Raw genomic sequence first — 24479 nt, forward strand, 5'->3', positions numbered from 1 at the left:
TTATTAAGAATTTTGCATTTGGGCCACCTTCATTTTTTAAATGTTATTTTATGTGATTAATTGAGCTCATTTCTTTCTTGCATTTTATTGTTTCCACTTTATTGAAATATTTGTTTTGCTTTGTATTTCTTAGATATGTATTCATTCTGCCTTATTAAAGGTATTTTGTTTTAGGTTATGTTTAATGTCATGCTGACATTGCTCTTTGCTCATATGCTTTTAGTGCTATTTTTTGTTTTGGTTTTTTTTCTGTTCCTTTCTTTTCTCATTTCTTTTCATATTTCTCACCGTGTTCATTATCTAATAGTTTGCGTGTTGTTTAAATTAACTGATTAGAAAGTTAAAACGAGACATTTGTGTGCGCATGCGCCATGACGAAACCAAAAATAAGGAAGTTGATGTAGTTTATAATAGGTGTAAACAATGCTGTGTTTGTGGCGCCGCTGAGAGCATTCCGAGCTACATGGACACAAGTGTGCTGTTTGTACATACCTCAGATAATGGTGAGAGAAGGAAACGCGCATTATGTGTTCGCGACTGTCTGTTAATGTTTGCTAGCTTTTGATAGCATAACTTCTAAATGGCTAATGTTCTAGCTAATTAGGTAACCAAAGTTCGCTAGCATTAATGCGCACTGGTACACAGTAAAATAATGGCGATTTGCTACGGTAAGTCAGGGTTTGTGAATTTAAGTGATGCTAGTAACTCTGCTTTATGTCGTATTATCGTAGTTCAGTGAATAAGGGAAGTCAATATTGCACACGCACCCCTACCGTCTTATTAGTTACATATGTGTATATTATATTTCCTTTAATTTCTCACAGTGTTTTTTTTTAATCATTCCCCAAATTACTAAAGTTAATTTTTCTTCATTTAAAAAATAAATGAAGAAAAAAAAAAGTCATCAAGATAAGTCCCCCTGAAAATAATTTTGTGATTCACTACGACATTATTGACATAACCCTGAGCTTTCCTGATCACAAATGGCTCTGTGTCGAATCGATGTGACAGCTGTCAGCAAAATAACAAGATGTTTCTGATTGCTCCTGTATACTGTGTTGATATAGCGTCCACAGTTTTTATTCACTGACTTAGTCTTCCTTTTTGGGATCCAAATTAAACACAACACAGGCCTTAAGAGAAATCAGATCACAGGAGTACTCAGATTTCTCTGAGTTCTTCTGGGGTAGGTCAGTGTTGCTGTATTTATTTTGGTTTTTATATTTTCTTTATTTTCTTGAATGGATGCTGCGTCATGTGAAGCAGAATAATCGGTTAAATTGTTTTTATTAACACTGACTTGCTTATTCGCGATGCATACGAGAAACTGTGTGTGGAATAGAAGCAGTGACCCTCACAAAATTCTCTTGAGTTGTTATCTGCAAGGATTTGTTACTGAAAAGATGGGGGCGGGGGAGTTCCCCTATTCCTTTTCACAAAATCTCTCTTCTATAATAAATACTTTAAATCAAGCTATTCCATGACCTTGCCTGATTTGAATGTTAACCGGTTTATCTGAGGAAGTTATCTGTTCACTGTTTACATGTTCAAGCAGAAGTGGAAATGAAAAGAGCAGATGAGTGTATCCCGGTCACTGGCCTCTCTGTCTTTTTACTGGGATTGCCATTTCAGCGGCATTTCATGGTTCCTATAAAACGTATCTGTGTTGAGAGCATGTATAAGTTTGACGACTGTGATGGATGTTGAGTAATCTTTTCTATTTCTAAATGCTTTGGGCAGTTTTATAAATCAGTGAGCAGAATCCTTTTTTTTTTCTTTCCCTATCAATGTTGAGCTTTAGTTGTCAGGTTGTTTTTCTCTGGATAGATCAAAAATAGACGGCTCTCCTTCAGCTCACGACACCGAACGAGATAAATGTAGCCATCTTGGATGATTACCTGTCTGTGCTTCTCTCTCCAAACAGCTTCTATGCCATAATGATGACAACTAGAAGCAACATGCTCACTGCTGGAATATCTAACAATAAGGTCAAATACTCACGGCTGGCTGCTGCTGATGATGGTTACATAGACTTACAGGTGAGAGACTTTGTAGATTGATGACAGAATGTTACTAAAACATTTCTCCACCACCAGCAGTGATTTGTTTTGAATCGTTAAGTAATGATTCTGTGTAAAAGCTGAGGCCCTCTGTAATTAAAATGACTTTGCAAAAGTTTTAGGCATGATAAATGAAGCTGCTTTCAACAGTAATATCATGAGTAGGTCGTACATAGTTAACTTACAAACAAAGTGGAGTAAACGTGGAAGACAAATAATGAAATTACTGGGTAGTGTGATCACTGTTTGCATTTAAAAGAGTGCCAGTTCTCTTTGTTATATTGGCATTATTTCTAAATTACTTGCCAGGTAGGTTGTTCCAAGTATCTTGGAAAATGTTCACAGTACTTTGGATTTAGGCAATCCCAGCATCTTTCCATGTAATCTTAGGAAGAATTCATGATTTTGAGATTAGTACTATACAGAGGAGCTTTCCAATTGTCATGGGGCAAGAGATATTTCTTGTTGCTAAACATGGAAGCAAGCTGATCTGGAGATGGGGAAATTCTAATTGCATTAAAGTAGATTAGATTCAGTAGCTGCCTCATGAAATCATATGATATCAATATATTCTGATGTACAAAATTGAAAAGTAACTATATTTTTCCACAATTTCACTTTTCACAGTTCAAGAAACCCCCTCCAAAGATCCCATACAAGGCGATTGCACTGGCAATATTCCTGTTTCTGATTGGCTCTTTACTAATTATCTTTGGGGCCCTTCTTCTGGCAGAAATCATACCGGTTGAGGTGAGTTTGGTTAGTGTGTTTAATATCTGTTCAAAAAAATTTACATTGATGGAGCCTTTACACCAAAAATAATTTTACTGTAAAGAAATGAAGGACTTTGTCCTTAAACAGAAATGATGTGTGAATTCACAGAAAATGTCATATTGTGCACTTTGTGGAAAAAAAAAAAGAAAAAAAAAAAAAAAGAAACGTTGAATAAAAAAAAATAGATACTAAAAATTGAAAAATAAAAGTGTATTTGTTACTTGCTCTGGTGAAATGCCATAGGTTATATATTTTGTTATTAAGAAGAGTAAAACTTATGAAAATACAGTTTCAAAGTTTAAGCCTTTAAAATGATCCGCATTTTCCAAAGCCATCTTGTGGGCCAGATTGGGACCCTCTGGTGGGCTTTTCCTGGCCCATGGGCCATACACTGACTTTTCAGTGAAACATGTCTACAGCCTTTAGGTTGAAAAACAATTTCCTTGTCTGCTGCCAAAAAACGGTTAGTGTTTACCAAGTCATTTTCTTTTGTTCCTCTTTTCTGAAATCCAACGGTAAGGCTTGTGTCAGGAATACAAGCCCCCAGAAATTCATTTGTGAAGGAACTCCTGTCTGAGCCGCTCCTGTCTTCTTCTGTTTAAAACGTATTTAGAGCTACAGATGGGTGACAAATCAAAGGGAAAACAAAGATAAATGTTTAGCTTCCAAGACTTGGATTATGTCTCATCCTGGACTAACTACTATTTCTAATGGGGATTGTGATTAAATGTTCTTTTTAGTCTAGGACTATGCTCAAAATGATTATGAAGCAGGCTGAAAGTTAGGTTTTTCACTGCCACATGCTGCCAGAGCAGCTTCAGTGTGCTGTCATGTTATCACTGATATAACAACGCTATGCCTTATTTAGCATGTACAACAAAGACACAAGCCAAACATTTGTGAGAGCGCGAGCAGTGTGTCGGCCTGTGCTAAAAGGGTACTACTTCAGTAGTATTGGCTATAAGAGATCAGACCTTCAGATAAGCACAATACTTTATAAATATGCAAGAAAACTGTTCCTGCTAAAATGTGGAAACAACAAGCTTGTTTCACCATTTCAGGAAAAAATGCAGTCGAGTGCACCCAGGCTATGAAAGCACGTGAGGAGGTGATGTGCAATCCAAAATTAAACAAATGACTCACCTGAGCATCACTGGAGCAATTAACTGCACTCATATGACTGGAAGAGTAATCACAATACAACACGACAGATAATAAAACTGAAAGATATTTTATATGTGACAACAATATACAGTTCCTTACAGAGTTGGACTGACAATCTGGTGTTATCTATACTTTTGTTGTTAAAATGTTATGTCTCAAACAAGTACTGAATGCTTTTTATATTTTTAGTAGTGTGTCACACAAACAGTAAATATTGTCAAAAAAATTAAGACGTCTTTGGGGGTGCTATGATTCATTTTGAGGTATACTTTTACCTCAAATTTCCAGGGAAAACTTTGCCAAAGCTACTTTTGTGATTACATTTGATTCATGCTGTGTCACTATTGTTGCAAAATAATGCTGCTGCTCCTGCTGGCACCTTGTGGCAAAAGATTCACACTTCAAATTAGGCAGTCTGTCAACATTGACCGGAACTCATTGGAAAAGAAGGCTGGAATATTCCCTTTACTTTGTATTCACTAATAAATGTTGCTGCCTGCGAGCTGCAATCACAGATACAATGTTCAGTACTTCTTCTATATCAAAAAAATGTAATTATTGCATAATTTCCATTGTGATATATTGCGTGTAATTGTAAGACTATGTTGCCCACCCCAAGATGGAATGCAAGTCAAATAGATATTGTCCTATTTGGGACTTTGATTAGTGTGGTGGGCACCTCTGTCTAACACAAGTTCAGTTTCTCAGAGGAATTCATTAAACCATGAATCGACCCCTTGTGCCCTGTGGATGGGGGCTTTGTTATACTTAAAGATGAGAGTAGGATAGAAATGTTTCTTCAAAGAATAACCATGATTACTGAGACCAGCTTTGTATCGATCCTTTGCGTGGAAATGCTAGAGAAATGCAACCGCATGCCCTCGCTGTAAGGGTCAAATCATCACCTCTCTCTGCATGTTACTTTATGTTCGTGTTTCTTCTGCAGCTTCCCTAAGATTTATGTATCCAGAAAATGTTTTCTACATCATTTGAAGGGCATCATCTATAATGCATTTCGGTGTTTGAAGAATAGTTTGTAGCAGTTTTGGAAATATGTGTTTCCTTTCTTACTGACAGTTGAAAAACTACCCCATTCTCATTTGAAGGTGGAGTCACCAGCTGGTTAGCTTTGTTTACCTGCTTAGTTGAACGATAACAGGGTGTGCTTGCCAAGATATGAAACTGATTAATGAGCATCTTAAATCCACACATAATCTGAAATGAATCAAAACCTAAAATGACAAGTTAGGATTTAATTGGGACTCACGTGCCACAGTATTTCTGTCTGTTTCTATGTTGTCTTTGGACAGAGCAAGAATCACTATTTGCCTGTTTTTTTTCTTTCTTTTTTTTTCTTTTTTTTTTTATATAGCTGCTGTCTGTATTTATATGCTTAGCATACAGCCATTTGTGTGATATTGTTCTAAAGATGTAACTCTGACAAAAGAGAACAAATAGTCTTAAACCACTCCTCATTTCTTTGTGTTTTGAGGGCAAAATGGGAAATGAGTATAGCGATTTATGGAAACGTACAGTATATAGGGCAGAAACAGTTGGTAGAATTGTATTGAGCTTGTAAGTCACTGTTTGGTATGACCACCTTTATTCTTCAACACAGCCCAAACCCTCTGAGGCAAGCTTTCTTGCAATTTCTTTAAGTAGTCTTCAGGAACAGTTCTTTAAGGACATTCAGAGCTCTTCTTTGGATGTTTGCTGCCTTTTGTTCCATTCTCTGTCAAGATGATCCCACACTGCAATGTTGAGGTGCAGGCTTTAGGAAGGCCAGTCAATGACTTTCAGTGTCACATTATGTGTTTTTCTGCCTCAGCCTTTTCTTCCTGTTTCCCTTCCTCAAGAATGGCTTCTTGACAGCTACCCTTGTACAGAGACCATTTCTGATGAAGCTTTGGTGAACAGGTGATGGATCAACTGAAAGGCCAGATGCATCTCTCAGGCCATGTGCCAGGTCTTTGCTGGACCCCCCCCTATTTCTTAAGGACATAACGTTCAGAGACCGATCATCTGTTGTAGATGTTCTTTTGTTTGTTTGTTTTTGTCAGGCCTGTGCTGCTTTTGTCCTCGTCCTTGTCTAGTTTCTTCAAATGCCTTTATTAAGCACACACTGCATAGCATGTGGAGATACCCCAAGTTATTGGCTAGCTCTTTGGGAATAATATAAAATACTATTATACACTTTTAAAATGTGTTATCTTGGATATTTTTGACTCATATGAAGTAAGTTGCTAGGTACTAGTAACAAAGGACCTAAAGATACAGTTTGACTGGTTGTTTACGAAGTTGTCTGTTATGTGTAGCCTTTCCATTCCTTGAGTTAGATGTTATCTGCCTGACTACTTGTTAACAGAAATATCTCAAATATCTAATCAACTCAGTATATCTAAAGCAACTCAGTGCACTTAGCCTTCAACTTAGAGAATGGTCCAAAAAAGAGAGCATATCCAGTGAGCATCAGCTGATAAATTTGCAGCAACTGTGTGATGCTGGCATTGTCAGTATGGACCAAAATCTCTAGAAGTGTTCTAGAGACTAGACCACAGACTCCTGTACCTTGATAAATCCATGCCAAAAATAGATAAGACAGTTCTGAAGGCATAAAGGGTTCCAGCCTGATTTGCTGACAAGAATAAGTAAACAAGACGGTCAACAGGGGCGATTTTAGCCCATTTTGGGGGTGCTGAAGCACCCCCAAAATGGGTACAAGGTCAGGAAGAACCAGGTAAAAAAACAGACAGGGAATAGTGACAGGCAAAACAGAAACTGTTAAACTGCTTGAGAGAGTTGATCACCAAAAAGTGATAGACAGATTTGCCAACCTCAAGGTGAGGCGACATAGTTTAAAATAAAATAAAAAATCTGCAGAGCCATATTAGTGCAGTAAAGATCTTTTCATACATTGTATACATTGTACCATAGGCAAAGTTGCCTCCATTTTTATAATTTTATTTATCAATATTTTGTACATTTCAAGGACTCTATTTTTGGAGTGTATTTTTATATATCTGTATTATATTATACATACACATTAAAAGTGAATCTCTGTCCAAAAAATGCACTCGGTTAACTTCTTACTCACTATGATCATAATCATCATTTTCCCCCAGTAATTAAGGTTAGGATATGTATTTTTTTTATTCCAATCCATTCTTCATTTGCAGCATTTAAATAACCTTTATCTGATTTGATGGTTTTGTTACTGACTTTTCAAAATATGTGTTTTGCTTTTCTTTCACAAATGTGGGGATTAAATTGTTTTAAAATGTACAAAGCAGTAATGTCATGTTTTGTGACGAGGACCCAGGCACAGAGAGACTTAATGAATTTAAAAATCTTATGATTTAATAAAGAAATTTGCAGACTTACTCAGAGATGGTAAAATTATGATGACTGATAACGGAGACGAAGACAACAGACTATGAGGACAGGGAGGAACAGGGGTTTAAATGCACCAAGGAAACAGTCAGAGGGAACTTGGGACAACTGGAGACATTTAAGGATGCAGGAACTGACAGACATGGGAAGACGTCTCATCGTGACAAGTAAAGTTTATCTTGCCTGGCTGGGCAGCTCTCTGGGTGCTCAGCACCCCCAAAGCTCTGATCCTAGAATCGCCCCTGACGGTCAATCTGCCAGATATTCTTGTTATACATGACTGTTTTTGGTACTATAAAGACACTTCTGTCTGCACTAATAAAGCACTGTTGGTATTACCCAGCCCTACTTTTGACACACAGTTGGAGAGCCAACAAAAAATCCAAACTTTCATCCTGAGCAGCAATTAAAACACCCCTGCTGCTGTTACTCTTGTTCTTAAATAGCTATAATTGAACAGCTGTCCTGAGATTTTATAGTCCTGCTGTCAGATTTGTGCTATGCTCTTGCTTTTACTGGTCTCAGTGCTTTTATGTGTTTCTGAATATAACTAATGATTTTGATATTTTATAGCTTGGAGTTTAAACTTCAGTGGAACCCCTCCTTTGGGGTTTTTGCTTCCTAAATTCATGACACTGAGGAGATAACTCAGCCTACACATATTCGCATTATCAGTGGGAGGGTAATGTGAATTTTTTTTAACCTACTCTGCAGATGGTATTTGCAGAAAATTTGATCTGACGTGAAGGCAGCATCAGAGTATATGAGTCTGTTGTACTTGCCAGTTATCCCACACAAGTTAAAATGGCATATCTAATACTAGGAGATTATCCAAGGTTCAAGCGATAGATACTACAGCAATAGAAATCAGACAGGTTTGTTTGCAAGAGGCTGCATGGGTTTGGGGCTAAAATAATGTTTGATCTTTGTGTGTGTGTGTGTGTGTGTGTGTGTGTGTGTGTGTGTTAGATAACAGTTGTTATACAACTGGAACCATGTCAAGGGCTTCAGTGAACATTGTGTTGGGAACCTTTGACTCAGCCTAGTCAACCATTGTAGTGGCAAAAACAAAGAAATTAACCAAGGGAAAAGAGGTTGAAGGAACGCAGCCAATTTAGGCAATAAATTCCTATTTATTTATTTTTGAAGAGTCAAGGGTCAGTTCACCCAAATTAATGCAAAGAGACTGAAATTAAAGATCTTTTTTTCACTTCCTGATCTTCTGGGACTTTTGTATTCTTTGCCTGTTCTTCCTTAATGATTGGAGCTTGCTCACTTCTCATGGTGGTGGCTCAGTTATCATGTGGCCTAAATATAGGGCCACTGTCATGCCAACTGAGCCATCTCGTTTGGCAGGTGAGGAGAAGTCGCCTGCTGACATCCATCAGAAAAGGTGCTGTAAGTGGACACTTTACAAGACAGATAAATAGAACATTTCAGAAGCTTAATACAGACAAATGATCGACATTACCGCAGCCCAGTCCCTGTCTTTAAAAAAAAAAAAAAAAAAAAAAGAAGAAGAAAAAACTGGTTGAGGGTTACAGTGACTCTGAGCACAAGACTGCCATCTGGTGGTAAAATTAAACAAATTAAACACATGTCTTTGGTGTTGATGGCCTTTGCCTCCTGGTTGTTAGATGCCATGCATATGAAATGACTTATCATTTACATGAAATCTGATGTCAGACTATGAAGTCATTATGGCTGCATGCCTCATCAGCGTAGAGTGTGTTCATGTAATGCTGACAGGCAGTGTTGAGGTAAGTATGTTAAAGCATGATGGAGAACATTAGTCTTTAATGACTTCCTCTTGCATTCTACTACTAAATGCAATATTTGGTATTCAGTATGTATGAAGTCTATCTAAACTTGGTTACAGAATGTAATAATGTGAGCATTAACGAGTATTTATTTAGGTAACTAACTGAAATCATAGTGTGTAAATTCCTTCTGATTACCAGATTTTCTTTATTTTTTTCTTGATGTTTTTAGCATCCCGACCGCACTATTCCTGTCATCATCATAGGGATACTCGTTTTTCTTCCGGGATTTTACCATTTGAGAATCGCCTACTATGCTGCAAAGGGTTACCGGGGTTACTCCTATGATGACATCCCAGACTTTGGCGACTGAACCAAATACCATCCAATCATCCCCTATTTTTCCTCATTGTGTATCTTGGTGCCTGCTGTTTTCTGACTGAATGTATGTATCAAAGAGTAAAACCATATAATTTTAGGATAGATATCTGTATTTGTCTGGGTGGGCTTACTGAAAGATTTATGGTGTGTGTGTGTGTGTTTGTTTTGTTTTTTTTTTCTTCTCCTAACTTTCTTCCTAAAATGTGGCTTGTGTGTTCACATATCTGCCAAAGCTTTACAGAAGTTAGAGACTTTACATATATATGCAGCTTTATTAATATTAAAACACTCAGTGACTGGTGGATATCAGTCCATCTGCTTACCTGAAACAGCACATCAATGTTTTTGCTGTTACGCACCTCACTACATACATTAAGAAATGATCAGTGAGTATAGATTTTGACAGATGCCTTTAATTTACTATTCCTAGAGTGCACGACTGAGAATCGGTGTGATTATTGTATAGTACTTTAATGATGTACAAATAGGCATCTTGTATTTTAAATTTGTGGCTTCATAATGTGTTACATCGTAAAAGACGATGGGAACTTGCATGTCTCCTAAAGATTGTATTTGTATTGCTATCAAGATTTATTACTTTAATGATGTTAAGTATATTTTTTAACCAAAAAGTATCACTTCCCTTAAAAAGTATTGCCTTTTGTCTACATTTGCTTGGTTTTGAATATTTACCAAAATGTTATTTTGCATACACTTGCTGGAGTTAAAAATATTAACAACAATAAAAATGAGACTACAAATCTACAAAAAAGTTTGATGTTTTTTGTTTTTTTATCCTTTGTGATTGTTGGGACAGCTGGATTACATCCTCTGCAAAGTCTTTTTTTTTTTATGCTTTTGATGTCAGACTGCATGAATCAAAACTTGAGTGTTTAGCAAAGAATCATGACTCACTTTAATAAATAATCTGTGTTAACATGTGTCTATATCAAAAAGCGAAAGACGGGGATCAAAAAAGCAATTTTAGGAAAAACTTTCACTAAGTTAAAAAAAAAAAAAAACCCCAAACATCTGTCCTTTGTCTAAGAAGTACATCTGTTCTCCCCGTTTGGCCACCAACATCAGGTAAAGGACACCCTCTTGTGGTTACCGCTAAGCTGGATGCCATCAAGGGATTAAGGGCTAAAAAAAAAATCTCCTTTCATCCTCTGCCTGCACAAACAAACACAGTTATTAAATCAGCATTGGCTCAAACATCCAGGGGCTTATAGGACTATGGTCTGTCAGTTTACTTTGTTTTGCTTTGAGCCATTTGAACATAACAAGGAAACAGGAGCAAGCAGCGGAGGGAGGAAGGAAAGAAGGGAGGGGGGAGGTTGGACTCGGGCAGGAAGAGCACAGTACGTCGATCCCTCGCTGTCACCTGTAAGTGAAATGAACACCTGTTGCCGGTGGGCTTTTAAAAGGAAAACGCTCAAATTTCAGGTAGTTTGCAACGCTACAAAGGAATAAGGCCCGTTTTTAATTTTTCAGCCACTGACCCGGTGTCTACAAACTCGGGCACAAGTTGGACTAATACTCGAGAAGGATGTGTTTTTAAAAGCAAAATCTGCCAGCGGCTAAAACGGAGCTACAGGTAAGAGAAGTAAGAAAAAATAGAAGATGTTAATGATTTTGAAAGTGTGTCTGACTTCCAGCAGCTTTAAAAGGATGAGAAATTAATGCTCGGAGCTCAAACTGTGGAGTGCCAAGTTCCCTCTCAATCCTCTAAACTGTGGCATGCATTTAAACGTCAGTAATGAAGTTTCTAAGGGGGGATTTTCATTCTAATGCGCAATATGAAACTGACAGAAACTCAGGAACAGCCATTTGCCATGAGTAATTTAAACGTCCCAATGCAAACTTAAGTCTGTTTTCTATTGTTTACATTATTTATTTGTATGTTGTTTTTCCTTTATGGCTGTTGCTTTAATTGAGAATGACAACCTTTAGATTATTAAAGAATTTGGAGTCACGTTATTAGAGAAAAACAGGGCTAAGATATTGGCTGTTAGAGCGTGAGTAGATAAACACCGTACATTCACAAGGAGGGGATTTTATGCCGCATATGGATACAACTTTCACAAGCAGCAGTGCAATATGTAGAGCCAGAACCAGCATATAAGAGCTCATATTTTTCTGCTATTGTCTTTGTATTGAACCCACCGTCTATCTTTATTTCACCACTTATGGAAAAAATGGTCTCATAACTTTCCGAGACAAGCATCACTTAATGGTTTGAAATTCTATTCTTGGTTTGAATTGAGGTTGCTGATGTGCCAGATGGGTGCAGTTTCCCGTTATATATTATTTTCCATAAAGTTTATATCATCAGAGGGAGCAGAGTGGCAATTAATTCAGCAGGACTTGGTGGCACCTGAATAGTACATATGCAATAAACACTTCAGATCTGACACCTAAAGTGGATTGAAGTAGATCATTATCTACAAAACTATTTCATTCCCAGTGGGTTTTTTTTTTTTTTTTAGCTTCTGCGTTCCAGTGAGCCCAGTACTGATACTGGAGAAAAACCGACAACAGTGTAAATAAAAAAAAAAGTCATTCTTTAGGTTGAATAACATACAAAACATCTATGCAAGGTGGTTTCTTCAGTGTAATACACCTGTGGAAACCATCAACTGCTCAGTGTTTGAAATTCTAGTTAAAAGTGCAATGCACCACAATACAATGGTCCTTTAAAAAAGGAAAACGTAATGTATTAGTGTATCCCTTTACAAAACAGACAGCTGGGACTACATGAACAAAAATCTAATCTACTATGTGTTTATGCATTTAAATTTTGTAAATACAATAGTGTTATGATTCAAATGTTGCTAAGTCATGATTGGTCCCTTATTGTCACCTGTTAACAAACTCAGCCCCTCCCACTTTAAACCACAGAGAAGAGCAAAGGCAGACAGAAAGAAAGGAAACGTACAAGCCCCTACTATGGTGAAATACCCAAAACGTGTGTAACTTTGGATGAAAATTGTGTACAATGTTTAGGATAAAGCTGAATTTAAAAAGAAAAAAAGTGTTTCAGGAATTTAAAGCAGAGCTGTTGTGATCATTTCCAACTTGATATTTTTATTCTTGACTCTGCTGAGTTTCTTTGCACGATTCTTGCTTCAAAGTACTAATTCACTGTGGGAAACAAGCAGTTTCAGTTCCTCTCCCTTTAAGGCCACTCTCCCTTAAAGCAAACAGTAGATTTTGAACAGAAGCATTTAGAGCAGTCTGAATCCTTAGATTTGGACTTACAAACATTTGTACATATGCTCACCTCATTTGAAACATTTGGCCTTGTATATTATGAGCAAACACTGCCCTAATGTTTGAATTTCATCTGATTTTAAACCTTGAGTTGAATGAAAGCAATGCTTTCATGTCTCTTTTTTTAGACATGAAGACCTTAACTTGACACCAATGATTTAGACTTTCATGCAGAGTTTATCCCTTTCATTTGGAATGACAACAGCCTCTCCAAGCCCAAAGATTAAACACTTTGTCATAAAATCTTTTCCCTAACAACCACAGAGCTTTGAATGATTTCAGCAGTGGCCAGTCATGTTGCACGAGCTTTGGAGAAAGGTGCATTTGACAGTGCAGAGCAGCAGACAGACAGCAGATGATACCTTGTGTTATTTGATTCAGATGTCAAGACTCTGTGGTTATCAACAAAACACAGACAGTAGCATGCATAACAGCAGAGAAATGACAAATACTTGCTCAAAATTGGACCATTAGTTTACAGAGAACTGCATTATCTGAAATGTTTGGTAGCATTGTTAATATAGATGGTAGTTGACAGTGAATTTGGATTTATAACAATTTATTTATGGCTTGAAAGACAACATTTATGACTTCAGCTTAACCTGGAACTTGCGGCTCTTGATTTGGGACTCAGCTCTGTAACCTTTATATGATGGATTAAATGAAGTAAAGATTGTGGCATTCACCTGGATTCACAAAACGGCTTCTGAGCAGAGAGATGCAATACCCACACTGCAAAAAAAAAAAAAAAAACTTTATTTTTCCAGTTTTCTCTCTCAATTCGAATGCCCTATTTTCGCTTAAGTGCACATCAAACCAAGCTACACAGAGAGGTTCCTATTGTGATGGAAAGTGTGTGTTTGACTTTGAAAATGGGCTTTTTCTAACCCATGTGCAAGCCATGAAAAAATACAATGTAGACTTACAGGGTGGGTTAGAGCAGGTTGATTGCCAATGCGCAGTATTTATGAACTCTGAGAGGGAGCTGACAGTCAGCACTCATGACATGACAGCTCACATTTGCAAAATTGTCAGTAATGAGATCAGCACATGGTCTTGGGATGGGTCCACGAGTCATGGGAGCTTCCTGTGGTGCCTGGCACCAGTGGATTGGCCGGAGTTCCCTAGGGCTTTTGTTGTCTGGCCACATCTGTGCTTAAGCCATGGGACCTTTGGGGCTAGTGGAGGGCACTGCTACCTGGGAAGCTGCGGAGACAAGGGTGTGTGGTTGGCTTGCATTAATGTTTTGGTGCATGCTACGTGTCAAAGAAGTATCCATGTGAATGCCAGTGCACAGGAATACCACTGCAGAATATTGCACTGTAACAAGATGATGTCATTTTAATGTTGTGGCTGATTTGTGTATATGCAAACTCAGTAGGAAGCCAGAACTGTGGGACTTCAAAAACCTACTTATTTTAGATCAAATGTTAAAAAGTACTTTTAACGTAAATCCGAACTCTTTTGGGAATAATTAAAGTTATATAGCTTTTTTAAAAGTTGTGTGAATACTATATATTGTTTTCAACTAGTTTGAGACCAAACCACGCAAAGTACTAAAAAAGAAATACTCTAGAGAGTTGGAAAATTTCGAGTCAGCGTTTCTTATTTCAGCCCACAAGTCTTTAAGGAGGGAAGTAAAAAAAATCTGGTTTTATAGTAGTCCACTACAAAGCAGGACCATCGGTTGACATATATATATATATATATATATATATATATATATATATATATATGTATATGTGTGTGTGTGTGTGTGTGTGTGTGTGTATATGTATGTATGTATGTATATATATATATATATATATGTATGTATATATATATATATATATATATATATATATATATATATATATATATATATATATATATATAAATAAACACCCAGCACGCCCCTGCGGGCGGTTTATCCTTCAAGCTCGGGTCCTCTACCAGAGGCCTGGGAGCTTGAGGGTCCTGCGCAGTATCTTAGCTGTTCCCAGGACTGCGCTCTTCTGGACAGAGATCTCCGATGTTATTCCCGGGATCTGCTGGAGCCACTCGCCTAGCTTGGGAGTCACCGCACCTAGTGCTCCGATTACCACGGGGACCACCGTTACCTTTACCCTCCACATACTCTCGAGCTCTTCTCTGAGCCCTTGGTATTTCTCCAGCTTCTCGTGTTCCTTCTTCCTGATATTGCTGTCATTCGGAACCGCTACATCGATCACTACGGCCGTCTTCTTCTGTTTGTCTACCACCACTATGTCCGGTTGGTTAGCCACCACCATTTTGTCCGTCTGTATCTGGAAGTCCCACAGGATCTTAGGTCGGTCATTCTCCACCACCCTTGGGGGCATCTCCCATTTTGACCTCGGGACTTCCAGGTTATACTCGGCACAGATGTTCCTGTACACTATGCCGGCCACTTGGTTATGGCGTTCCATGTATGCCTTGCCTGCTAGCATCTTGCACCCTGCTGTTATGTGCTGGATTCTCTCTGGGGCATCTTTACACAGCCTGCACCTGGGGTCTTGCCTGGTGTGATAGACCCCAGCCTCTATGGATCTTGTACTCAGAGCTTGTTCTTGTGCTGCCATGATTAGTGCCTCTGTGCTGTCTTTCAGTCCAGCTTTGTCCAGCCACTGGTAGGATTTCTGGATATCAGCCACCTCCTCTATCTGCCGGTGGTACATACCGTGCAGGGGCCTGTCCTTCCATGATGGTTCCTCGTCTCCCTCCTCTTTCTTGGGTTTCTGCTGCCTGAGGTATTCACTGAGCACTCGGTCAGTTGGGGCCATCTTCCCAATGTATTCTTGGATGTTCCTTGTCTCATCCTGGACTGTGGTGCTGACACTCACCAGTCCCCGGCCCCCTTCCTTCCGCTTAGCGTACAGCCTCAGGGTGCTGGACTTGGGGTGAAACCCTCCATGCATGGTAAGGAGCTTTCTTGTCTTTATGTCAGTGGCTTCTATCTCCTCCTTTGGCCAGCCTATTACCCCAGCAGGGTACCTGATCACGGGCAGGGCGTACGTGTTGATGGCCCGGATCTTGTTCTTACCATTCAGCTGACTCCTCAGGACTTGCCTGACCCTCTGCAGGTACTTGGTGGTTGCAGCTTTTCTAGCGGCCTCTTCATGGTTCCCATTTGCCTGCGGGATCCCCAGGTACTTGTAACTGTCTGCAATGTTGCCTTCTGGTAGTTCAATCCCCTCAGTTCTGACTACCTTCCCTCTCTTTGATACCATCCGACTACACTTCTCCAGTCCGAACGACATTCCAATGTCATTGCTGTATAGCCTGGTAGTGTGGATCAGCGAATCGATGTCTCGTTCACTCTTGGCATACAGCTTGATGTCATCCATGTACAGGAGGTGGCTGACAACTGCTCCGTTCCGTAGTCGGTATCCGTAGCCAGTCTTGTTAATGATCTCACTGAGGGGGTTCAGGCCTATGCAGAACAGCAGTGGGGACAGAGCATCTCCTTGGTAGATCCCGCACTTGATGGTGACTTGTGCTATGGGCTTGGAGTTGGCCTCTAGTGTTGTACACCACATCCCCATTGAGTTCCTGATGAAGGCTCTTAGGGTCCCATTGATCTTGTACAATTCTAGGCATTCCAGTATCCAGCTGTGGGGCATTGAGTCATAGGCCTTCTTGTAATCAATCCAGGCAGTGCACAGGTTGGTCAGTCTGGTCTTGCAGTCTCGGCTGATTGTTCTGTCTACCAGTAGCTGGTGTTTTGCGCCTCTGGTATTCTTGCCAATTCCTTTCTGTGTCCCGCTCATGTATTGACCCATGTGCCTGTTCATCTTAGCCAATATGATGCCTGACAGGAGCTTCCATGTAGTACTGAGGCAGGTTATTGGTCGGTAGTTGGAGGGGACCGGTCCCTTCTTGGGGTCCTTGGGGATCAGGACCGTCCGGCCTTCAGTTAGCCATTCCGGGTGTCTCTCGTTAACTAGCAGCTGGTTCATTTGTGCTGCCAGACGCTCGTGGAGTGCAGTTAGCTTCTTCAGCCAGTAGGCGTGAACCATGTCGGGCCCTGGTGCTGTCCAACTCTTCATACTGGAGACCCTTTCTTGGATATCTGCCACTGTGATGGTTACTGGACCCTGTTCAGGGAGGTCGCTGTGGTCTGCCCTCAGATCCTCTAGCCACTGAGCATTTCCGTTATGGGTTGCATCCTTCTCCCATATGCTCTTCCAGTATTGCTCCGTCTCCAGCCTTGGTGGTGCTGTTCTCTTATTGTTCCCTTGCCACTGAGAGTACACCTTTGCTGGTTCTGTGGAGAACAGCTGGTTTATTCTCCTGCCTTCTATCTCTCTGGTGTACCTCCTCAAGCGGCTGGCCAAGGCTGTGAGTCTTTGCTTGGCAGTTTCCAAGGCCTCAGGTATGGACAGCTTGCTGTATTTCTTAGGCACCTTATTTGTCGCACCTTGCTGCAACTCCGTTAGTTGGCTAACCTCCCTCCGTGCTACTTTGATCTTGCCCTCTAGCCTCCTTCTCCATGGAGGGTTCTGCCCCTTGTCGCTGTTCAACTTGTAGCCAAGCATCTCACTGATCACTGCTGCCGTATTGTAGATCAGCTTGTTAGTGTCGGTAATCGTGGTTGTAGGTATTGCCCGTAGTGCTGCATTAACATCATCTAGCAGACCTTCTGAGGGTACTTCACGTAATCTTGGTAACCGGCTACGGGGGATCCAGGTTTCAAGCTTGGCCATGATCCTATTTTTCAGGTCAGTTCCTCTCGCACTCAACGATCCTTCTCCTATCGCACTTGGGGCTATGTACCCAATCTCGGGGGGTGATGATATCGCCCCCCTGACCTGGCGTCCTGACTCCTCCTTGCCGTAGCATTTGTGTTGTACCTCGTCAATCTCTAGCTGTGAGAGCAGTCCCTTCTTTCGAATGTTGGAACACTGAGCTACTAGTTGTTTCGCCGTCATTGTGGATGTTGGGTATCGAAGAATCCATAGGTCCCTCATCCTATTCATGTAGCCCCTTCCGCCGGGGTTACTTGCGTAGTAGCATTCCAACAACGCCCTGTTTTCGTCTCTTGCCCACCGATGCCTTCTTGTTCCAGTAGCCCACTTTTCGTCAGGGTGCCCTGGTTCCTCAACACCTGACGCGGACCTTGTTGATCCGGGCGACGTCCGAGCCGGCATGCCTTCATATTTATCTGTCTCGCTCATGTCTGCGGTAGGCTTGCTTAGCATAGGGGGTCTAGCCTTAGGACCCTTACTGGATACAGACGCCCCCAGGCAGGAATCGAACTTGCGATCCTCTGTTCCAAAGGTGTGTAGTCTAACAAAATTCACGGTTCCATTTGGTTCGATACTTTGGTGTCACGGTTCGATATTTTTTTCGATACAAAAAAAATGTTCATGCTTTTTTAATTTGTCATTTATTAAAATCACAAATAAATATTTTAACTCAAAAGTGCAGTTTTTAAATTTAAACAACAAATGCTGAAGTAATAAAAAATAAATAAATCTATCTGATCGAGGAATCACTCATCTTTGGAAAAGAGAGTTTATTACAGAGAAATGGCTCTTTCCAAAATAAAAGCTATACTATACGCTTCTTCTGGGCTATATTCTCAGCAGCATATTAAACATATATAAGGAGAATCATGTGCTAACAGCTGTTTAAATGACTCGGGTAAAGTTTGTAGCATGCATGCTTGTTGGTTTTTGTCTGCTTCCACTTGTCTTTGCACTAGGATGATGTCAGAGTAAATGTGCAGTCATATTCGTTGTGTTCCCACTAGTGCTGTCAGCGTTAATCTGAAATGACGTTAAGGCCACAACACGGCAAATCTCCGTTAACGAGCTACCGTGGATCTCCCAGTGCATGGGGCTGGACGGCCAACACCTTAACGAGCTAACTGCGCTAACACAGTAATTCCCACCCATGTAATTGAGCATTGCTTGGCACATCCGAGATACTGTTTTACTTTTGTCCATGACGCGCCTACCTTCAGGGTCATACTTCACATAAAGACCAAAATAGTTCCAAAGGCCAGATCTGAATGAGGGTGGGGGAGGTTCAATTTGCCATGTTGCAACGAGCTTAGCTTCTGTCTTGCTAGCTTGTGCTGCGCTCAGTGAATCTGCGCTAGACAGTGCAGTCTAGGCGGAGTAGTCGAACGCAGATCCACTGAGCTCTCAACACAGACAGCATCGTCAGAAGAAAAGTTGATAAAATAAATTAAAATTTTAGTATTGTTCGATACATATGCGTACCGAACTGAAAGCACTGTATCGACCGGTTCAATATCAATACCAGTATCGTATGTATGTATGTATGTATGTGTATGATAGCTTTGCCATTGTGAGACTATGCCATCATGCTATTATTAATTAATGAACCGATGTACCTAACTGTTAGTATTACGATGACTACACATTCTTGGGCTTGCTCAGATTTAAATCCACATACACTCTACCATAACAGCAACCTTGGAAATTCTCTGCGTGTCACGCTGTGTGAGCACACTTTGAAAACTCTTCAAATATGTGATGAATACCTGATGTTAAAGTATGTGTTGTATTCATCTCAGTTGGAGGCTGTTCGGTGCCCTGAGCTTTAAAGTGTTGATGGACGTGTATCACATGTGATTCACAGCGCAAGCTTTGCTTTGGATTACTGTCTTCACTGTGTTTCCTTCACAGTTGCACTATAATCTGTTTAAATCCAAATCCAACCCCTATGGAGGCCTTTTAGTGTGATTCGGGACCAAGCCTGAAGTTTGAGTTCTGCAGCGCTATAGGAATTTAATATTTATAGTCATGCCTTTGGATTAATGATTTTGTTTGTCCAAAGCTGAAGCACCATTTTCTGTTAAACGCTGTTGTTTACCTCTTTAGGTCACAGCAAATGAGCAATTTGACTTCTTTCCCCTTTCTACTTGCACTCTGGTCAGAGGCTAATGTCCAATTTACTGTAGCTTGCTGGCAGATACAAACAGCCTTGAACAGTTCTAACCCACAAAACAAATACCCTTGGTTTCATATTCTCTAACGGATGCAGCACCTGTTGTTTTCCAAATCGATACCAGTGCTATTGTAACAGACATATTTTGAAAATAGGCCCAAACAAGCAGGGACCACAGCAAAATGCATGGATGAGAAACAGAATGAAAACATTTATGCAAGAGGAGCTCCTTTATCTTTAAGTTTTAATTGTGGTAGGTAAAAGGAGAGCTGGCTGCTGATAAATCTGTGACTGTGCCCTCTGTGATGATTAATCAGCTGCTCCCCATTTCTTTCCTTATGTAGATTAAAATGGCAACAACGCAGAATTTCAGCAGCAGCATGCCTGTCACTGACTTTTCTATTTCTGCCAGCTGATAAATCTATGCGAGACAGGGCGCTTTCTTTTGTGAGCTACTGGCTCATTTAGTATAGCTTTATACATTTTCCAGAGTGCTGTGCTGTCACCGTGCTTGTGTTTATGTGCATCCTTTCAGTGTCAGAGGAAGGGATAATACGTCTGTGGGAAATGTCTAGAGACCATCTGTGTTACCATGGCTGAGAGCTTCACCTGTGCGGGCCGCTTTGTTTGGCATCTCTCTGAATTTTTGGTTCAAATTTAATGATGGAAAATGTCCTGCAGTTGATTTTTTGCCCCCCCCTCTTCTTGCTGTAGCCTCCCTTTCTTTTCCCTCTCTTTCAAAAATAATCTTTCTTTTAACTCATGTGGATCCACTTTATTGCCTTGCTATTTCACCATTCACATAAATAAGCCTTACCTTGTCAAGCAGTAAAACTATAAACATTTTTATTCAGCTGAAGCTTGCACGTATTTGCCAGATGCGGGGCAGAGGTCTGGTTATAATTCTTTAATCAGTGACTTGATGACTATCTGTACTCTGTGTTGAATCCTTATCATCTCCATTCTTATTAGTTAACAAGAGGCAAATAAGGGTGATAAATAATAAGTAGATGATGCTGAGCATCTGTTCATTAAGAGCCAAATGGGGAAGCTGAGTCATGGCAACAGGGAGTCTTCATTTGTATGTGTGTGCATGTTCTCACACTGTGTGAGGGAGAGAAGCAACAGATTCATAATGTTGAAGCTTTACCTTGGCTTGTCATACTCAGTCTCAGCAAACATGCAAGGCCTAAATCCAGCATAATAAGTTCAGGATAGACTCTGTTGTGTTGCTTTGCATGAAGCCATCTGGATGAAGGGCAGGAGCAGGGGAGTGTTCACTGTCAAACACTTTGCGATCAAATTTTTTATTTTTTTGCCTGACTTTCACTTTGATTTTGTGGAAAATCTGTGTGTGTTGTTCTGTTGCTGAAGTATGTGAATATGTTGGACTAAGCGCAGCAGCTATTGACAGCCTGTGTAATTATTTGTCTTGAGTTCAGACTTTGTCCTGGTCGTGAAATGAACAATCCAATAAAAGCCTTATGGTTATAGAGAGCTGATAAGGCCTTTGCTGCTCCTGCTACTGGGTCAAGGATAATAACATTGCTAATTATCAGGAAGTACAGAGATCACTCAAGATGAAATCATCTTCATGAATCTGTTACCTTTTAAAGTCAACACTGTGCTTACACCCAGTTTGTACAAACTACATAGTCATTATACATTAGAAACAACAAAGTTTCCATATATATTTGATAATATTCAGGTGATGTGATTCTATACTGATCATTTATTGTTGATACCTACAATTTTTAAAACTTTTGAAATGTGAAAAACAGATTTCCATCACAGGGGGTATTTGGGTCAGTACTGTATATCGGCAAGAAGAAATACAGTCTGAAAACTGTCAACGAAATGGTAATAAATTTGAAATCCTGTGAGTTTTTGACTCTCGTTTAGTCAAGAATTTCAAAAAAGAACAGGTTTAAAGTATATTTGGATTTCCATTTTATGCTTTTTCATAAATCACCTGTGACATTATGAGAGAAAGGACATTATTTTTTTTTTCACGTTTATCACTTTTGTCCCTTGCTCGGATGTTAAATAAGAGTTTAAATTTAGCCATTTACTGGTGTTATAATTAGATACTTTGATTCATCTTTGTAGTTTTCCCTCTGTACACCACAACAGTCGAACCACAATCAAACAATTGAGATGTGATTGAAATGCAAAGTTTCAGTTTTAGTTCAAGGGGTTTAACAAAAGCATAATAATAATAAATAAAGCAGATAAATATCTGAAGTTCATTCCAAAGTGTTGAACTTTTTGTTTTGTTTCACTGAAACACTCATTATATGATCCAAAGAGATTTTGATGCAAGCAAAGGAGGTCATCATCAGGCTGAAAACCAAAATAGATCTATCGAAGAAAAAGCAACAACTTTAAAGGTGGCCAACTCAACGTTCTGGTACTGTGTATGTTCTTAAAAATGAAAACTTCACTGGCCGGCTCAGCAACACCAAAAGGCCAGACCAGAGAAGATAAGTCAAGTTGATGATAGCAGAATTCTTTCTTTGGTTAGGGAAAGCCCTTTCACAACATTCAGCCAAGTCAAGAACTCTCTAAAGATTGTAGGTGTCCAAACTACTGGTTATACTTAAAAACAGGAAGGACATTCTTCCTAATACATTCTATCACTAACAGATGATTATAGTAAGAGGAAAAAGTATGAAGAAGGAAAGGAACAGCTCACAATCTGAAGCATGCCACATCATTTCTCAATGGCATGGGAATGGATGACTGCCAATGGACTCGGGTCACTGGTGTTTATGGATGAAGTATAAGGATGAATTCTGAAATGTACAGGGCTGTACTCTCTGCTCAGATTCAGCGAAATGCTGCAGAACTGCAAAAATGATTAGATGGAGCTTCACAAGGTGATGGATAGTCACCTGAAGTATACTGCAAAAGCAACACAAGAGAGTACATGGAAGGGAAACGAGGTCAGTTGGCGACCCTGTGTGTAGAAGCAGAGCAGAGAAAAGGCCCGGACATGACACAGGAGTTCAGAGCTTTGTCTTTCATCAGTTGATGGCATTGTTTTGCAATCTGCAACTAAGGAAATCAAAGGAATTGAAAAGCTTGGCAGAAAGCAATTCCAATTGATGGGACATTTTAACCTGAATCTTAGATCTGAATTGGGACAGTTCCAATGCCCTAGTCAGTAATGTGCTGTTGAATAATTTAGGCAGAGTTTTCATTGAGCAGCTTCCATGAAACTGAACTGACCTGAAAATGACCCATCATCTTGATTTCCTCACTCCTGTGTACATATTTGATCACATCTGAGCAGGGATTACTTTGACTGGATTGAATCAGCTGCTGCCTTTTGGCATTAAGTTGCACTCCGTAATGCTTAACTGTAGCCTGCGCTCCATCAGCTCAGCTCATCTCTGTCCTTGAGTGCTGAGTCTCCTGGCTGCTTCAGCCAAATGTCTTCATTGATGTGCTCTAAATAAAACACTTAGATGTCACTTTGCACGTGACTTGCAAAAGATTTATTTGACATTTATGACATTTACTTTCAGAAAACGATATAAGGCCGGGGAGCTTTCTGGCTGCAGAGGCCGCTCTGCCCATTTGTGTAATGATATGGGATGAATTCCAGTTATTGGAAAGCTGTATAAAAATCTGAATGCTCCTTTCCTCGTGTCTGTAAAATTATGACAGAAGTGGCAGCTCTGGTGTAGACTTTTTAGTTTGGAAATCTGTCACAGATGGCTGTCTTCTTGTGTGCAGCCAAGCAAGTAATTGTGATTGTGACAATTGTGTCTCTTTTGCCTACAGATTGAACATGCTGCAGGTTGTATGAGTGACAGATATGGGGTCGGCAAGATCTTATTTGCAGACTTTCACTGTGGCGGTGGTTATTTGCCAATTTCGTAAGTTTTTTTTCAAATATCATTTTGCATTCCAGTGTACTTTCTCCATTTGCTCACTGTTATCCTTTGCTTTGTGAACTAACTGAAGCATATTCTCTGATTTTGCTTACAACAAACCCAACAGTAACCACTGAAGGTTTGACCTCTGAGGTGCAGGCAAAGGCTGGAAGCTCCGTGGAGCTCGAGTGCAGACTTCCGTCATCAGACCCAGCAGTTGTGTCCTCTGCATCCCAGCACGTGGTTGAATGGATTCGACAGGGATTTGACATTCCTGTTCTGATTAAATTTGGATCTTATGCACCTCGGGTACATCCACAGTATGAGGGTAAGCATCTGTTACTACATGCATACACTGTTTGCTGTAGTTGATGCCATTGTCTCAAGTAGCTTATCTTCATACTGTACATACATGCTACTGATGTAAAGTATAATTATTGTATTTTTATTTTAGGATTTACTCTAGATATTGTATTGTAAGAATATTAGCTTAGCTGAATTAGCTTAAGAAGCTATTGGACAGACTGTAAGTGAATCACGTAGAGAAAGTTTGTTTCTCCTGTTAATGATGGCTACTAAATTTGATGATCCCCTGCATGTTGGTACTGCTCTTATTTTTTTTTTTACAGGTGTTATAGTTGTTTCTGTATGTGAATATGCTTTAGTAAGGAACTTAAAACAGTGAAGGATTCTTATTTGTTGCCATTGTCAGTACAAAAGACACTCAGTGAATTTAAGTTGAAAATATTAGAATGATGGCTGAATATGACATGGTTTGGTCCAAGTTTCTTTTAACTGAAAGAATGTAACCAATATCAGGTTCTCAGAATACACTCAGTACCACACCTTGATGTCCTTTTCAGACCAATGTTATATTT

At 39.7% G+C, this 24479-nt stretch overlaps 2 protein-coding genes across 3 annotated transcripts in view; both read left to right on the forward strand.

The window, feature by feature from the left end:
• The first annotated feature begins 396 nt into the window (after positions 1-396).
• LOC146628717 (transmembrane protein 230-like) lies at positions 397-10112 on the forward strand. The gene is made up of 4 exons (XM_085358034.1): positions 397-503; positions 1925-2039; positions 2688-2810; positions 9381-10112. The coding sequence occupies exons 2-4, from the start codon at positions 1938-1940 to the stop codon at positions 9519-9521; spliced, it is 366 nt and encodes a 121-aa protein (XP_085214160.1). The 5' UTR covers positions 397-503; positions 1925-1937; the 3' UTR covers positions 9522-10112.
• A 707-nt stretch (positions 10113-10819) lies between these two features.
• Positions 10820-24479, forward strand: part of igsf9a (immunoglobulin superfamily, member 9a) — a 63435-nt gene continuing 49775 nt past the window's right edge. The window contains exons 1-4 of one of the 2 annotated variants that reach the window (XM_085359660.1): positions 10820-10915; positions 11024-11126; positions 23510-23604; positions 23729-23929. In XM_085359660.1, the coding sequence (XP_085215786.1) occupies positions 23544-23604; positions 23729-23929 (262 nt within the window). In that variant the 5' untranslated portion in view covers positions 10820-10915; positions 11024-11126; positions 23510-23543. Of the gene's footprint in view, positions 11127-23509; positions 23605-23728; positions 23930-24479 lie in introns of both variants that reach the window. The other variant, XM_085359659.1, reaches the window with a different exon arrangement.

This window comes from Diplotaxodon limnothrissa, linkage group LG7 (assembly GCF_057381915.1).
Source record: "Diplotaxodon limnothrissa isolate DT_005_m linkage group LG7, D_limnothrissa_male_GT1.1, whole genome shotgun sequence".
NCBI classification, from domain to species: Eukaryota; Metazoa; Chordata; class Actinopteri; order Cichliformes; family Cichlidae; genus Diplotaxodon; species Diplotaxodon limnothrissa.

Bases quoted from the DNA above. Each gene is read 5' to 3' on its own strand.
- LOC146628717 (XM_085358034.1), top strand. From the start codon at position 1,938: ATGATGACAACTAGAAGCAACATGCTCACTGCTGGAATATCTAACAAT. The intron at 2,040-2,687 runs GTGAGAGACTTT...CACTTTTCACAG, and splicing joins ATGGTTACATAGACTTACAG to TTCAAGAAACCCCCTCCAAA. The intron at 2,811-9,380 runs GTGAGTTTGGTT...TGATGTTTTTAG, and splicing joins CAGAAATCATACCGGTTGAG to CATCCCGACCGCACTATTCC.